At 41.5% G+C, this 15958-nt stretch overlaps 2 protein-coding genes across 7 annotated transcripts in view; one reads left to right on the forward strand and one right to left on the reverse strand.

Moving 5' to 3' along the window:
• LOC138947497 (centrosomal protein of 120 kDa-like) overlaps positions 1 to 14466 on the forward strand; it is a 35548-nt gene extending 21082 nt beyond the window's left edge. For both annotated transcript variants that reach the window (XM_070318981.1, XM_070318990.1), the window contains exons 10-22: positions 838 to 976; positions 1793 to 1942; positions 2159 to 2276; positions 3214 to 3281; positions 3885 to 3996; positions 6031 to 6174; positions 7106 to 7195; positions 7464 to 7556; positions 8043 to 8155; positions 9391 to 9439; positions 11005 to 11127; positions 12376 to 12620; positions 13498 to 14466. In XM_070318981.1, coding sequence (XP_070175082.1) covers positions 838 to 976; positions 1793 to 1942; positions 2159 to 2276; positions 3214 to 3281; positions 3885 to 3996; positions 6031 to 6174; positions 7106 to 7195; positions 7464 to 7556; positions 8043 to 8155; positions 9391 to 9439; positions 11005 to 11127; positions 12376 to 12620; positions 13498 to 13726 — 1673 coding nt within the window. In that variant the 3' untranslated portion in view covers positions 13727 to 14466. The remainder of the gene's footprint in view (positions 1 to 837; positions 977 to 1792; positions 1943 to 2158; positions 2277 to 3213; positions 3282 to 3884; positions 3997 to 6030; positions 6175 to 7105; positions 7196 to 7463; positions 7557 to 8042; positions 8156 to 9390; positions 9440 to 11004; positions 11128 to 12375; positions 12621 to 13497) is intronic.
• A 159-nt stretch (positions 14467 to 14625) lies between these two features.
• The window catches only part of LOC138947512 (tetratricopeptide repeat protein 24-like), a 29399-nt gene continuing 28066 nt past the window's right edge, over positions 14626 to 15958 (reverse strand). For all 5 annotated transcript variants that reach the window (XM_070319029.1, XM_070319020.1, XM_070319014.1 and 2 more), the window contains exon 15: positions 14626 to 15661. The gene's annotated coding sequence lies outside the window, so the exon portion shown is untranslated. The remainder of the gene's footprint in view (positions 15662 to 15958) is intronic.

Genomic DNA, 15958 nt, shown 5'->3' on the forward strand with positions numbered 1-15958 from the left:
CAATACATTCACAGATATTTCGACTCAACAGTCTTTTAAGTGAACAGACAAAACACAAAACTTATCTTGATAGTTCTATCAGTTTACGTCCACTCGTCTGGAAGCCGAGCGAATGAATTTGTCATGTGAGTCAAATTATTTATACAGGGCGGGGATGTAGCTCAGTTGGTAGCGCACTGGATTTGTATCCAGTTGGCCGCTGTCAGCGTGAGTTCGTCCCCACGTTCGGCGAGAGATTTATTTCTCAGAGTCAACTTTGTGTGCAGACTCTTCTCGGTGTCCGAACACCCCCGTGTGTACACGCAAGCACAAGACCAAGTGCGCACGAAAAAGATCCTGTAATCCATGTCAGAGTTCGGTGGGTTATAGAAACACGAAAATACCCAGCATGCTTCCTCCGAAAACGGCGTATGGCTGCCTAAATGGCGGGGTAAAAAACGGTCATACACGTAAAATTCCACTCGTGCAAAAAACACGAGTGTACGTGGGAGTTTCAGCCCACGAACGCAGAAGAAGAAGAAATTATTTATACTTGGCTGAATATTCTGACACAATCATAAACAACCTTTCACAAGACCAAATACCGTGCACACGGAAAAGATCTTGTAGTCCATGTCAGAGTTCGGCGGGTTATAGAAACACGAAAATACCCAGTATGCATCCCCCGGAGGCGGTGTATGGCTGCCTGAATGGCGGGGTAAAAACGGCCATATACGTAAAAATCCACTCGTGCAAAAACTTGAGTGAACGTGGGAGTTTCAGCCCATGAACAAAGAAGAAGAAGATAGACAACCCTTTGTCTACTTAGAACTGTATTTTTCCCTTTATTATCAACAGCAGGTGGCAGTGGTGAGAGCCTGAGCACGTCAGACGTCCACCACGCCATTCCCTCCCAGGCACACCACTTCACTTTCTCACTCGATCTGCGCAGCATCAAAGATAACGTCTCGCACAACACCATTTTTGTTTTCTTGAGGTGGGTGTTTTTCAAGCTATTGGGATATTTTATCAGAGTGGAATTGCTTGAGGAAGAGTTCTGACAATAAGGTTTAGTCGGTTAGTTTAGATCTAGGAATACTGCAATGGGAGGCTAGTTGAACTTTCAGAACCTGGAACTTCCTGAATCACTTTCACAAATGTAATGCATTTTTATCTGTGGGAAACTTTTTTGTGTTGCAGAAGAGTAATTTTTGTTTGAGGTCAACTCCGTGAACTTTTCATTTCAGTTTGGAGAGTACTTTTTGAAAAATTGAACTGACAATGATTAGAGAAAAGAGAAGACCAAAATAATCGATGACATTTCCTGTGTAGAAAGAAAGAGTGGTCTTTGTCTGGCATCTTTTCAGAAGGTATCAACTATGATACTCCTTGCTTGACTGACTCGCACTCAAACGTCTTAGATTTAACCAGTAAACCTTGTCAAATATAAGATGTAGTTTGTTCGTTCACATAACACTTTCTACCCCACCTATGTTGACTAAGTTGTTTTTAGCCGAGACCAGCTGTGCTGCAGCAGGTCACTCAGAATTGTAGTAACTGTGTAGAAACTGTGTATCAACACGATGGAATGCAGGCGTTAGATCGACGTTACAGGAACCGACTAAAGTGACTGTCTGTACGGATATATTATCCGTACCTGGGAGACAATGAGTTAAGAGACCGATGGGACAAGGCGCTTGTGAACACCTTATATTGCAGTTGATTAAAAGTTCCGTTCATTATCCTATCTAGATTTTGTTTGCTTGAGTGACTCATATTCAGTTATCATTTGCTTGTATCTATGTCTCTGCAGGTACACATACCCATTCTTTGGAAGCGCTGCGCCTATTCTCACCCACCCTCCAGTGGAGATACGGAAAGGCTCAGAGGTTCTCCTCCCTCAGTCTTTCTGTGCTTTCGATTTCGCCTGTACGCTTCAACAGCTTCAGGACACATTTCGGCGGTGAGTATGTTAATGACAGATGATCACGCAATCAGTTTTTTTCTTTCAGTAAAAATGTGGTTTCAATAAGGAAAGGGCCAGTGTGTGTTGGATCAGGTTTTTTACATCTGCTACTGACTTGTTCAGTTTCACTTTTGTCAAATGACCTCGCTGTGATGAACGTTCTGCAATATCTTTTTATTCTTTTCTTCAAAAGTCTGCTGTGCTTGTGTGCAGGATTCCGCTGACTGTGGAGGTGTGGCATCGGGACAGGCAGCTCTCCAAAGACATCTTGCTGGGCACTGCCCGCTTACCTCTGGCAAAGATCATCACAGCTGATAAAACAAGAATCATGGTAAGCATTCCATTTCCATGGGTGGGATTCTTCCGGTATATGCCAGAAATCCGGATTCGATTATGGCCTTGTTGTTGTTGTTGTTGTTGTTGTTGTTGTTGTTGTTGTTGTTGTTGTTGTTGTTGTTGTTGTTGTTGTTGTTGTTGTTGTTGTTGTTGTTGTTGTTGTTGTTGGGTTGAGGTTCAGTATTCATGACATTTTTCAGTCCCACCCATGCGTTTCATAGGGGTGAAAAACTTATCCTCACTCATGACATCTTACATGGATATGTCCCCTACCTCACCTCCCAAAAGATGTTTTGGTCATCTCATGTAGTTGAAATAATCAGGCCTATGTGAAGATTTTGACTGCAGGTATGTTTCATGCAAGCTGTGCTACAGCTGTGAACATGACAAGATCCCTTTGAATGCTTGCTCATCGGGGAGTGTGCAAACGCTCTGCGATAGATGATACATCTGCCAGGGTTACTTGTGATATGATAAGTCTAAATCTAAACAACTAAATGACTGGGTAAAAACAAAGTTGAAAAACAAAAGAAATCAGTACTCACCAACACAAAGACAAAGTCGAATTTGCTCCCGAAGAAGCCTCCACAGGTGAAAATTCGACTTAGTTTTTGCGTGTTTCCCCTCCATTTTCTTTCAAACCCTGTTCGTTCCGTGTTGCGTCTGCTTTTTGTTGTCTTTTGTGTTCTTTTTCTGATGAAGCTTCCAGAAGCGAAAATTCATAATCGTCTTGTGTCGTCTTTGTATCGGTGAGTACAGTAATCCTTTGTTTTTTAACTTTGTTCATCTTACCACAGTCACTTCGTTGTTTAGATTTTGATTTCTTTTGCTTTTCAACTATAATAAGTCAGTTGAAAAGTACTGATGGAATGACTGTCAGTTGCTTATCCAGAGATGTGAATTCAAAAGGAACTGTTTGTGCTGTGTTTCAGGGCAGTAATAACACCGCTGGCTGGAGACAGGAGTATGCTGATAGGGTCCCTGTCACTGCTGTTGAAGGGTAAGAGTAAGACTGAGAAAAAACAAACTGATTTTTTTTTTAAACTGGTTAAAGTTACTGGACCTGTCAAGTCCAGGTGCACGGAGCCCCTAGGGCTTTCAATAATGCCTTGGGAAGCTATTCGTTTTAAAAAATACCAAGTTTCGTTGACTTTCATGCAAGGTGAAATGTTAATTACATTTTGGCGGGAGATGCGAACTGGCAAACCGCATACTGTTTCATTTGGCTGGCAACACTAACAGTATGTGAAGGCATCTGTGAGATAGTCGTGTAAAGCTTTTGACTGTTTATATCGTAATCTGCGACAGCAAGACAAATCATTGCTTCAGCAATGTTGTGACCCCTGCACTGTCCCTTGAACTGAACTGTCATTGATGCTGACCATGTTTTTTTAGGAGGGCTTTCCATTTTGTTTTCAATACTGTATTGTCCCGTTGCTTTAGTGTTTATCTGAAATTTGTAAATGGGTAATACTATGCCTTTGCCTGCTTGAGTTGTAAGTAGCTTTGATTTTTTTTTTAATTTGAAAAGAACTCTGTTTTTTTTTTTTTTTTTTTTTTTTACATGAGTGGCTAACATGCTGTGATGTGTTTTCCATTTCAGCCAGCGTCAGCAGTGCGCGGAGGTTGCCATGGTGATGAGTCTGGAGGACTGGGGTCCCATCGCCCCCACCGTCGTCAGCAGTGGCAGCTCCAGTCACCAGCAACACTCACAGGTATCTATCAGTATCTATTAGGGCGGGGAAATAGCTCAGTTAGTTGCTGCGCTGGCTTCAAAACCAGTCGTCGCTATCGGCGTAGGTTCGATTCCCACGTTTGGCGAGGAATTTATTTACTAGAGTTAACTTTGTGCAGACCCTTCGGTATCTGAACACCCTCGTGTGCACGCATGCGCACGATAAAGAACTCCAGGGCTTAGAAACATGAATACAAGCATGCAGGCAAAAAAAATAAAAAATTGGTAGCGCTGTACTGTATGGCAGCTGGCTTTCCCCAGTGAGAAAGCAGCCCGAATTTCCATGAGGGTAACCTCACAGGACTATATGAATTCTTATCCTTATCCTTATGACATTTTTTTATGTAAATTTATGATTTTGTGTAAATGTACAAGCCCCATCTGAAGGGAGTTCATTCAAAATCAGCACTAAAAAGTACCACAGGCACAGCTTTACTATGTATTGTAATTCAATCAAGTTGGCGTTTTAATGAAACAGATCCTGTGATTGGTCAGAATGCCCCAACTCATTAAAAATTACCGGTCATTAATTACACATTAACATGCTTCCATTTGAAACTTCGAGGTCTTCATCGGGGATTGACGCCCGACCAAAGCTAATTGAAGCCCGAGTTGAGGCTGTATCAATGCGCCTCGCCAGCAGGTTGTTAATGGATTTTTTAGCGTGGGTTATCGACAATTAATGACCGGTAATTTTTAATGAGTTGGGGCATTCTGACCAATCACAGGATCTGTTTCATTAAAACGCAAACTTGATTGAATTACAATTGTCGATAACCACTCGCTAAAAAAGCCATTAACCACCTGCTGGCGAGGCGCATTGAGACAACCTCAACTAGTCTCGGTTAGCTTTGAGGGTCATTTTACAAGTAGGAAATATGAAGGCCAATGAAATACCGAGACCATAAGGTATGCGAAGTCATGACGTCGAATACGTGACGTAAGTTGATGCATGAATTCTTCCGGACTACGTCAGTCAATTCCAAAGATCACTTTTGTGATGAAAAGAATTTGTTTTAGAGTTTGCTGTCCAGAAACCCGTCAAAAAAGAAGGGAAAATGTATGTGAAAGAAAACAAAACAGGAGCAGAGTGATAAGATAGGAATACAGAGACATATTTCTTGGGACTTGACCCTTGCAGGAAGGTGGACTGAAAGTAGTGTGTGAACAGAACAGAACCAATTCTGTCTCTTTACCATCGCATGAAAGCAGGAAAGAGATCGTCGTCAGATTGAATTACAATAACATTAACATGCTTCCATTTGAAATTTCTCGGTCTTCATCGTGGATTGACGCCCTCCCAAAGTCTAATTGAAGCCCTCCGTCGCTTCGCACCGTCGGGCTTGAATTAGCTTTGGTCGGGCGTCAATCCACGATGACGACCTCGAAGTTTCAAATGGAAGCATGTTAATGTGTAATTAGCAATTTCAGACAAAAATGGAATTTAAGAATCCCTTGTCTGATGTTTCTCATTCTAGATTTCTACCACATTCTCTTGTGTGAGGAAGGAGGAAGGGGGTTTAGACGTTTAGAACAGAAAGCTGTTTTCTTGATTTGAAGCTCAATTTTACATTAGTAACTGACGGTTGCAGATGAAACCAGTGACAGTTAATGGCATTCCTTGACTTGTTAGTCAGTTCAAAAAGATGGTGGTGGTGGTGTTTGTGTGGAAATGATGCTACTGTGGCAACCCAAAGTCAGAACTTTCTTGTATGATTAACTTTGTATTGTGGTTGATTAAGCAGTTGAATGAAAAAGGTGAACTCAAATGCAGAAGACTGCGTTGCATGCACATTGTAGTACAGTGGAACCTCCCTTTTAAGACCCCCCAATTAAGACCTCCTCCCTTTTAAAGACCTTGCTTTTTCAGTTTTTGTGTTCTTAACCTCTGTAAATTCACCCCCATTTTAAGACTCCCTCCTTTCTGAGACCTGATTTTCTCAGATTGTTGGAGGTCTTAAAAGGGGGGTTCCACTGTTCAAGTTGTTACAAATTCGTGTTTTATTCTTGACAGATCACTGCCTCCTCACAGATGAGCCATCCATATGCCCAGCAGCAGCAGCAGCCAGCTGTGAGCCCCAGGCAGACGTCAGAATACCAGGCGGCATTGGAACTGGAGATATGGAAAGAGACTCAGCAACAGACTTATGAGAAAGAGGTGGGGAATGCCAGAAAAGGATGGCGAAAAAATGGACACTGAATGCTGCAATCAGTGTAGTATGCATTGTACAGTTGAACTGCTTAATCTTAGCTATCCTTTTTTGGGCAATGAAAGTAGATGACTGTATTGTGAGCAAGAGCGTAACATATTTGAGAAAAGCCTTTCAGAAAGGGAGTGGAATTAAGGATTGTAAAATAAATGGAGACTGGATCGTGTTACATCTAGTCTTAGTCTGGTCAAGTCAAGCACCGTATCGTTGACCTGGGAAGTCTGATAGTGTTATGCTGTGTACGAGATTGTAACATCATTTTGACTGTGGCCATACGGTTTGAGCTTTTGACTAGGTGTTGGTTGAGTGGTATGGTAAATAAGTGGTTGGGGGCAGTTTGGAAAAATAGTTGTAAAACTCACAGTGGAAACTAGTTTGGTAGCCTTTGCCAATTAGTGGAAAGTGATATGTAGCCCAGCACTGTGCATTTGTCATCCATCTATGATTCTTTTTCTTCTTCTTCTTCTTCTTCGTTCATGGGCTGAAACTCCCACGTTCACTCAGGTTTTTGCACGAGTGGGTTTTTACGTGTATGACCGTTTTTACCCCGCCATACGCCACTTTCGGGGGAAGCATGCTGGGTATTTTCGTGTTTCTATAACCCACCAAACTCTAACATGGATTACAGGATCTTTTCCGCGCGGTCTTGAGCTTGCGTGTACAGGTCTGCACTTAAGTTGACCTGGGAGATCGAAAAAATCTCCACCCTTAACCCACCAGGCGGTCACGGCCGGGATTTGAACTCATGACCTTCCGATTAGGAGGCTGATGTCTTAACCACTAGGCCACTGCGCCCGTCCATCTATGATTTGTTTGCACACTGGTCAGTGATGATCAAGAAGGACAGTGCCATGTTAATCTGTATGTGTGTTGTTACAGCTCAAGCAGAAAGAAGCACAGTACATGCGAGCTCTGGCAGAGGAATGGAAGAAGAGAGACAAGGAGAGGGAGGTGCTGATGCAAAAAAAGGTTAGTGAGTGTTTTTGTCACATTTTATTCTGTGACAGTCGTAGCTTAGGCCATAAATGTTCTCTTTTTTTGCAATGTCTACAAAATCTAGTTTTGTCATTTTCAAATTTTTTTTCAAGGTAAATAAAATGTTGTAGGGTCTTGGAAAATATATGGTTAGTTGGAAAACCACAAACACTGAATTCCTTTTTTTGGTTGGGGGGGGGGGGGGGGTGTCTTATGCACTGTTGTAACTGTTGTGGCTGATGCACTGATGAAATTGTTACAGCTGGCAGAGTACACTCAGTGGGAAGCTCAGCTGAAAAAAACACTGGCCGACCTGGAGAAGAGAGACAAGCAGCTGGCTGCTAATGAACATGAGGTAATTATCGCCTGACCATGTGGACACAAATGTGGACGTGCATCTGCACGTTCAATACTTGTACTGCTGTTCTCGCATGTATTCACAGTGCTTGGATACACACCCACATGCGTTTTGCTTAAAATGAATGGCAGCTCAAAAATCAAGCAGCTCATGTAAAAACTGTTTGCTAGATTGCTGCGTGTGCATTATAGTGCAGAATAACTTTCCATGTGTCAAGCCTCTATTGAAGTGGATTCTGTCAACTTGCATGTACTCTACTATGACTCATCCATGTTATAAACTGAAGATAAGACAGGACAAGAAATCGGAAACCCACACATGCAAACACACACATTTTAAAAGTGTATTCTTATTGTACCCCCACCCCGACAAACACCATTGTCACCGTTTTTGTGACAAATTTTGACTAAAGTTTAGACATTTTCTGTCGTTCTTTGCTGCTGTTTTGCATGGTTAACCTCATTTTCTTTCTGCTTGCACCAGGTGATGCGACTGCGGGGAGAGCTGCAGAGAGAGCATGACCGCAAACTGCAGGAGATGAAAGAGGCATCGCGACGTATGAAGGATGACTGCGATCACCAAGTGGAGCTGGAGAGGTCAGTGGGCATGAAGATTTGGTTCTTTTGCTGTACAGTAGAACCCACCTTTTAAGACCCCCCACCCCAATTTAAAACTCCCTCCTTTTTAAGACCTTGTTTTCTCAGACTTTCTTTTCATAACCTCTGTAAAATTACCCCCATTTTAAGACTCCCTTCTTTTTAAGACCGGATTTTCTGACATTTTTTGAGATCTTAAGTCATTGTCTCCCAGGTACGGATATATCCGTACCCACTCATATGGCTCTATCTGACTCGGTTATTATTTTAGTTAGCAGGTCTAGTTGAGCACGTTTTGTGTATCATGTACCCTCTACTAGTCATTATGCATTTTAGTTAATGGACTGATGATGTCATTTGTATGGAGTCGACGCACGTGCGAGGATATGTATGTGTGGGAGGGGGGGGGGGGGGGGGTGGGCGCGGGAGATGGAAACTTGCTGTATGTTATGTAACGTATATATTGTGTGTGATACGTGGAAAATGTGATACTATCTATTTGCATGTGTGATACAGGGACAAAGTGATATCTGTAGGCCTAGGCCTATACTAGTGATTACTGTGTGTGATACATGAAATGTGATATGAATGCTGTTTCTATATGTTATACTCTTACATCTGCCTATGTCTTAATCCCAAGCGCAAGACAAATTCTTCTATGTGAAAATTGAAGCCAATAAAATTTGAGTTGAGTTGAGTTGAGTTGGTATGGATATATCCGTACACACAGTCACTTCAGTTGCTTCCTGTAGCGTCGATCTAACGCCTGCATTCCATCCTGTTGATACACAGTTACTACAATTCTACCAAAACTTGGTCAACATAGGTGGGGTAGAAAGTGTTGATGGGGGGGGGGGGGGGGGGGGTTCAACTGTATGATACAGTGCCAGTAGCCCTCAATTGTTACTGTAGAAAAAGTCTACTATTTCAGATATCCAAAATAACTTTATCTGTCATTCAATGTTTTACTGGAAACAAAAAGTTTGTTAAGTAACAAAGGGAATCATATTAAGATTGTTGATTCTTTTTTGCACGAATGAAGTCTAGTAATGTAATTGTGATGTACAGTACTTCCTAGTGCCAATATTTTTCGATAACTTGGTGAAACGCAAGTGATTGTTTGCAGTAACGTAGTGTGTTGTTGATGTCTGATGATTGTTCACAGTAACGTAGTGTGTTGTTGATGTCTGATGATTGTTCACAGTAACGTAGTGTGTTGTTGATGTCTGATGCAGGATGAAGGTGAAGGAGTTGGAAGAAATCATCGTCAGATACAAAGGAGAGGTTGGTACACATGTCTACTTCTCATCTCTACATCTTTCCCCATTCTTTTGTCTTTGTGCACCAGGAACACCCAACTGGATTTTAAAAAAACGCCAGGTCTGATTTATTGAAATCGCAGCAAATCTCAATTTCAACCATTCAGACCCTGTGGCAGCCAGTTTCCCTTCGTGCACTGCAACCCTGATCATCTCTGTTGTATTGGGCTCTGCAGTGGAGCTAGATGTTACTTGTTTAAGTGTTCATGCTTTATTTCAGTGGTGTTCTCTTACTCTTATGCTTCTGTATGTATGTCTTTCTCTTCTGTCTGTCTCTCTGCCACACCCCTCCAAATCCCCCCCCCCCCCCCCCCCCCATATGCCCCCTCCTGCTCTCTCTCTCTCTCTTTGATAAAAACAACCACTTTTCACTTTTGTACATTGTTGCTGGCTCATTCAGATATTTGACTTTCTACACCTGAGGTGGATTTTATTCATGGCAAAAATGTTGCAAATAATTGATCTGATAGATAAGTATTCCCCTGAAAAGTACATGTGTCCACAAGGAGCTCACCTTTAGACACAGTCAGAAGTATTAGTCAGAGCGCCTCCATACGCTTTAAATGATTGCACCAGGAACCTGCAATCATGCTGTGCATGGGCGGGGATGTAGCTCAGTCGGTAGCGCGCTGGATTTGTATCCTGTTGGCCGCTGTCAGCGTGAGTTCGTCCCCACGTTCGGCGAGAGATTTATTTCTCAGAGTCAACTTTGTGTGCAGACTCTCCTCGGTGTCCAAACACCCCCGTGTGTACACGCAAGCACAAGACCAAGTGCGCACGAAAAAGATCCTGTAATCCATGTCAGAGTTCAGTGGGCTATAGAAACACGAAAATACCCAGCATGCTTCCTCCGAAAACGGCGTATGGCTGCCTAAATGGCGGGGTAAAAAACGGTCATACACGTAAAATTCCACTCGTGCAAAAAAAACCACACGAGTGTACGTGGGAGTTTCAGCCCACGAACGCAGAAGAAGAAGAAGAAGTCAGAGCGCCTCCATACACTTTAAATGATTGCACCAGGAACCTGCAATGATGCTGTGCATGTGTCCACAAGGAGCACACCTTTAAGACACAGTCAGAAGTATTAGTCAGAGCGCCTCCATACGCTTTAAATGATTGCACCAGGAACCTGCAATGATGCTGTGCATGTGTCCACAAGGAGCACACCTTTAAGACACAGTCAGAAGTATTAGTCAGAGCGCCTCCATACGCTTTATATGATTGCACCAGGAACCTGCAATGATGCGGTGCATGCAAGGGATTTGACTGTTTTATGTTCTTACATTGTATGTTGTATGTTGTCTGATGCTGGGATACACCGCACCTAAGTTTCTCTTCTTGAGATGATAAAGTTTACTATGTCTATGCATGGGTGGGATTCTTACGGTATATGCCGGAAATCCGGATTCAATTATGGCCTCTTTTTTGTGTGTGGTTGGGTTGAGGTTGAGGATTCATGACGTTTTTCAGTCCCTCCCATGTCTGTGAGAAATACTGATGATTAACTTTTGCCGACTGCGGTGTGATCAGCTGCAGGACGGAGACAAGAAGTACAAAGCCCTGGAGCGCGAGTTCAACACCTTCAAGGAACAGCTCAACTCCAAGCCCGAGGTCCGCCTGCAGTCAGAAATTAATCTCCTCACACTAGAAAAGGTAAAGTGCTTTTGTTTCTGAGAGCACATTTATGAGTTCATCTTGTTGTGTTCCTTTATTACATTGAATTTTGATTCATTCGCTTGCGGCTTCGCGGCAGGCGGAAGAAAATTCCATCAAGATAAGTTTTCGTAACTAATTGTTTTGTCTGTGCACTTGGAAGACGTTCGGTCGATATATTTGTGCATGAAAGGTATTTTTGTCAATAACAAACGTTCTAACAACTTACCTTGCTTGTTTTTTTTTATTCCTTTATTACATCATACACTCCATGGCTTTGTATTAAATTACATATTCTCACTCCAACTCAGATATAGAATTAACTTCTGTTTAAGTGCTAATCAAATGAAAATTTATTATTAATATTTTCGATCTATGTATTTGAATAAAATACTGTTTAAACCAAAAGGTAAAGTGGTTTTGTATTTCATTCTTATTCCTTTTGCTGTTCTATAGGTGGATGTACATGTAGTCTCATGTCTCCTCCCATTTAAAAAAGTATAATACACTATGACATTTCAAAGACGAAATGTTTTGATGTTTATTTTGTTTTGTTTTCCTCTGTTTACTGTGGTTTATGCAGCTGTAGTCTGACTGAAACAAGTCTTGTGTTGCAAAATGTGGACGGTCATTACATGACAGTGTTATGCTGTATTTTGATGCATTGTCTTGTACAGTGGAACCCCCCTTTTAAGACTTCCAAAAAGCTTAGAAAATCAGGTCTTAAAAAGGAGGGAGTCTTAAAATGGGGGTAAATTTACAGAGGTTATGAAAAAAAAGTCTTAGAAAATAGGGTCTTAATAGGGAGGAAGTCTTAAACTGGGGGGTCTTAAAAGGGGGGTTCTACTGTAAATGAGGTAGCAGTGGATTTCTCTTGCCAGATGAGGGTTACAAAGTAAACGTGTACTTGGGACATGGGGTGAGGGGTTGTATGTATGCTACACACAAAAGATCTTCATCTTAACAGATTTCAGCAACTTTGTTGTTATTCTTTGACTCGGGCAGTGATTTTCTCACAAAAAAAGAGGATTTTGTTTGAATGATTTGGTTGTGATTATATTGTTTTGTTGTTATGCTTCGACTCAGGCAGTGGTTTTCTCACACACAAAAAAGGACTTTTTGAATTATTTGGTTGTGATTACATTGTTTTGTTGTTATGCTTCGACTCAGGCAGTGGTTTTCTCACAAAAAAAGAGGACTTTGTTGAACTATTTGGTTGTGATGACATTGTTTTACTGGCCTTCACAGGTGGAGCTGGAGCGTAAGCTAGAAACGGCCAACCAGTCCAAGGTGCACTACAAGCAGCAGTGGGGCCGGGCGCTGAAGGAGGTGGCCAGAATGAAGCAGCGAGAGCAGGAGGCGGCAAAGGCGTCGCTACGGCAACAACAGCAGGAACTGGAGCACATGCGTCTGCGCTACTTGGCGGCCGAGGAGAAAGAGGTGGCCAAGTCGGACAACCAGCAGCTGGAGGAGATCAAGAACGAACTGAACAAGTCAGTGTTAAACAGTGGAACCCCCCTTTTAAGAATTCCAAAAAGCTTAGAAAATCAGGTCTTAAAAAGGAGTAAGTCTGAAAATGGGGGTAAATTTACAGACGTTATGAACAGAGAGTCTGATAAAACAAAGTCTTAAATTGGGGGGTCTTCTGACCCCAACATATTGGGTTGGGAGTTTGCCCAGTCGGTAGAGGCGCTGGCTTTATAACCGGTTACTATCAGCGTGGGTTCAACCCCCAAGTTCAGTGCGGGATGTGTGTCCCAGAGTCAACTTTGTGCAGACTCTCCTCGGTGTCCAAACACCCCTGTGTGCATGCATGTGCACGATAAAGATCCCAGGGTCACAGCGAAAGTCTCAGGCCTTGGAAACACGAATACATGCATGCATAAATATGAAGCCCCGGTGTCGGTCCGGCCAACAGCCCATAAAGTAATCATTTCAGCACTGACCCAAGACGACCCAACCCGGTCCCTAGCCCATTTCAGGTCTCCTCTAGCAGCCGGCAGCCAGCTGTCTAAGTAATGGAAGTTTCTCAGCTTTATGGGCCATCCACCGAAACACTCTCCCCAGTAAGACTGTTCATTTCTACCCTTGAAGAATACAACTGTTCCATTATCATTTGTAACTATAAAGTGTGTACACTTCTAACTGAAATTCCAAGAGCAGTATTGTTTTACAGATAAATTTGAAAGAACTTCCACTATTATTGACGGAAGTTCATTGTCATGTCACCAGACATCGAATGTGAATGCTTCTCTGGAATCCAATTTTTCCAAAAGAGATATTGCAAGTTTTCCTGTACAACAAGTAGCCGATCGTTCGCTAGACATTCCATATAATAATTTTTTTAATTCTTTTTGTGTGTGTCCACAGATTGAAGCAGTTGGAAGCAGACAAACTGAAACAGTCATCCGACTCCAACTTTGGCGATCCCCACAAACCCCTCAACACCGACTTGGACTCTTCTGTTGACGAACACATATCGCGTCTGGTAGAGGAGAGGGACACTTTGCTGCGCACTGGTGTCTACACCACACAGGATAAAATCATTATGGAGCTGGACAGACAGATCAGAGACGCCATCGCCCGCAGAAACAGATGACTCTTGTGAAAAGTTCATGTTGGCATTATTTTCTGATTTTTGACCCTCCTGGATTTTTGGAGAATTACACGTTTATTAGAGTTAGTGTTAAGGAAGAAAAGAATGTGGTGAGAAGTGGAATCTTTTTCCATTACTTCAGTGGACTTATTAATCAGGCATTTTCAATTTTTTTGTCATTTTGACAAGAAGGGAGAAAGTTTCGTTTTCGAGTTATCTACTGGGTCACGAGGAGAGAGCTTCAGCTTTCTGAGTTCATCTGAGGCTGCAATTGTCATTTTCAGGTACAATTTTTATTTTTGAAAAGTATTAACTTATCTCACTGTATTAGGTCAACTAAAGTGCCTTACAGGAATGCAGCCAGACATGAACCAGTCACAAGGAGTATACCTTAAAACTTGTAGGCACAAAACCATATGGGGGAAAATGATGGGCATGTGTATTTGAGAGCTGAACTCATGGTTGGATGTTTTGTACAAATAAATACTTTATTTAAATGTGAAGAAAGTAGGTAGTATTTATTATTTTTTTCCTTTGTCTTTAGCACTGTGAACACTGCTTTACAGACATAGTTTGGTGCGTTAACTTTGTTCCCGAGAGGCGAATCTCTCTGTGTATACCACCGTTCACCTTTGCGTCGTCATGGTGATGAGATCTTGGCTACTTAAATTGTTGTATTCACGGTACCCCTCAAATTTTGAGGAGTTCATCTGAAAGTAAAATATAAATAAGCAAGCATTTTATTGAAGGAGTTTGTGTTGTCACTTGTGGTCGAGTTAGCTCTCAAACAAACAATCATGCAAACTCTCTCTTTTTCTCTCTCCATCTCACTCTTTTTCTCTCTCTCTCACACACACACACACACACACACACACACACACAACATAATGGTAGCAACACAGTTTTCATTGATACATTGTACTTTATTTCAAAGTTTTCTCCAAATTGGATTTTTTTATCAGACCATTACATAAGAATCAGACTAAACAGTGCAGTGTAAATCCTGTTTGCAAATCTACCTGAAGAAAACAAAAGGTTTCCAGAACAATTGAAAACTGATTAATGGCAAACAGAATTCTCTAAATGCATTGTGAGGGCAGAAAGTAGCTGTTTCTAAATGTACAGTACAAGTCATAAAGTGAAGACTGCAGTTGCAACAATGTATTTCCAATCATAAGGCTACAAGTACAAACAAAGAATTCAAAACCTGAATGCAAATGAAATTTTGATCTTCATCATCAGTAATATCACAGTAACGCTCCATTTCATTCTTTACCATGAAATGTCTTCACTAATGCAGATAAAAACATGTTTTGAAAGAATGTCTGGTTAACTGGTCCAGACATAATATGTGTTATCTGTTTTTGTCGAGTCACAGCTTTGCTAATCCAAATTTTAACTTTGTACAAACCGAAAAGCCTTCTTCTTGAATCTCATAATTCGGGAACATGAATAAAACCAGGACAATTGTGAAAGGTCTGAAATATTAACACCCACGGCTTTCAGTACTTTCTCATCAATAAACTATTTTTTTTTAAAAGAACACAATCAATTAAACGGAGAATACATGCTAGAAATTATTAATTTCTTCAGACGAAAAAAACTAGACCGTGTTGTCTAGTACTGATGCTTAAAAAATACCTGAAGAAATAAAAACATAAGAGCAAACATGTACAGAAAGCAATCTAGACTATCTACTGATCTTCAAAGAAATCCAGTGATAACAAGCATTAATCAATGAGGTATATTTTTTATTTTAATCAGTTGTGTGTGAAGAAAAAAAATCAAACATTTTGAATAAAACACACATTCCTTTCATCAGCCAATGGCCATTCCTTAATTAGCTTCAGCCAATCACTCGCCTGATCATGAATTGTAAAAATTCTCTTCAAATAAACACATGTTTAACCATGCTGGGCATTTATCTTCATCGCTTCCCTTTAAAGGTCGTTGTCTACATGTTTATACCGAAATCGCCATTTGACTATTAAAATGCAGAGTCTATTATCTACTAATATCAACAATACACCCCCTTTCGATCAGGAAAGACGAAGCCAGTGTAGCCGTTTGAAAATTCATTGTAGTATTCCAGCGTAGTACTCATAGTAGGATATCCTTATTTGGAAAATGCCAAGCGCAAAACTCCTCTCAAATCCCATGCATTTCGTGCGTTTATAAAAAAAAAAGCGTGGACAGCGCTCCAGTGTCAAACTGTTGCTGCAATTGTTTGGGCGT

Source organism: Littorina saxatilis, linkage group LG1 (assembly GCF_037325665.1).
Source record: "Littorina saxatilis isolate snail1 linkage group LG1, US_GU_Lsax_2.0, whole genome shotgun sequence".
Lineage (NCBI taxonomy): Eukaryota > Metazoa > Mollusca > Gastropoda > Littorinimorpha > Littorinidae > Littorina > Littorina saxatilis.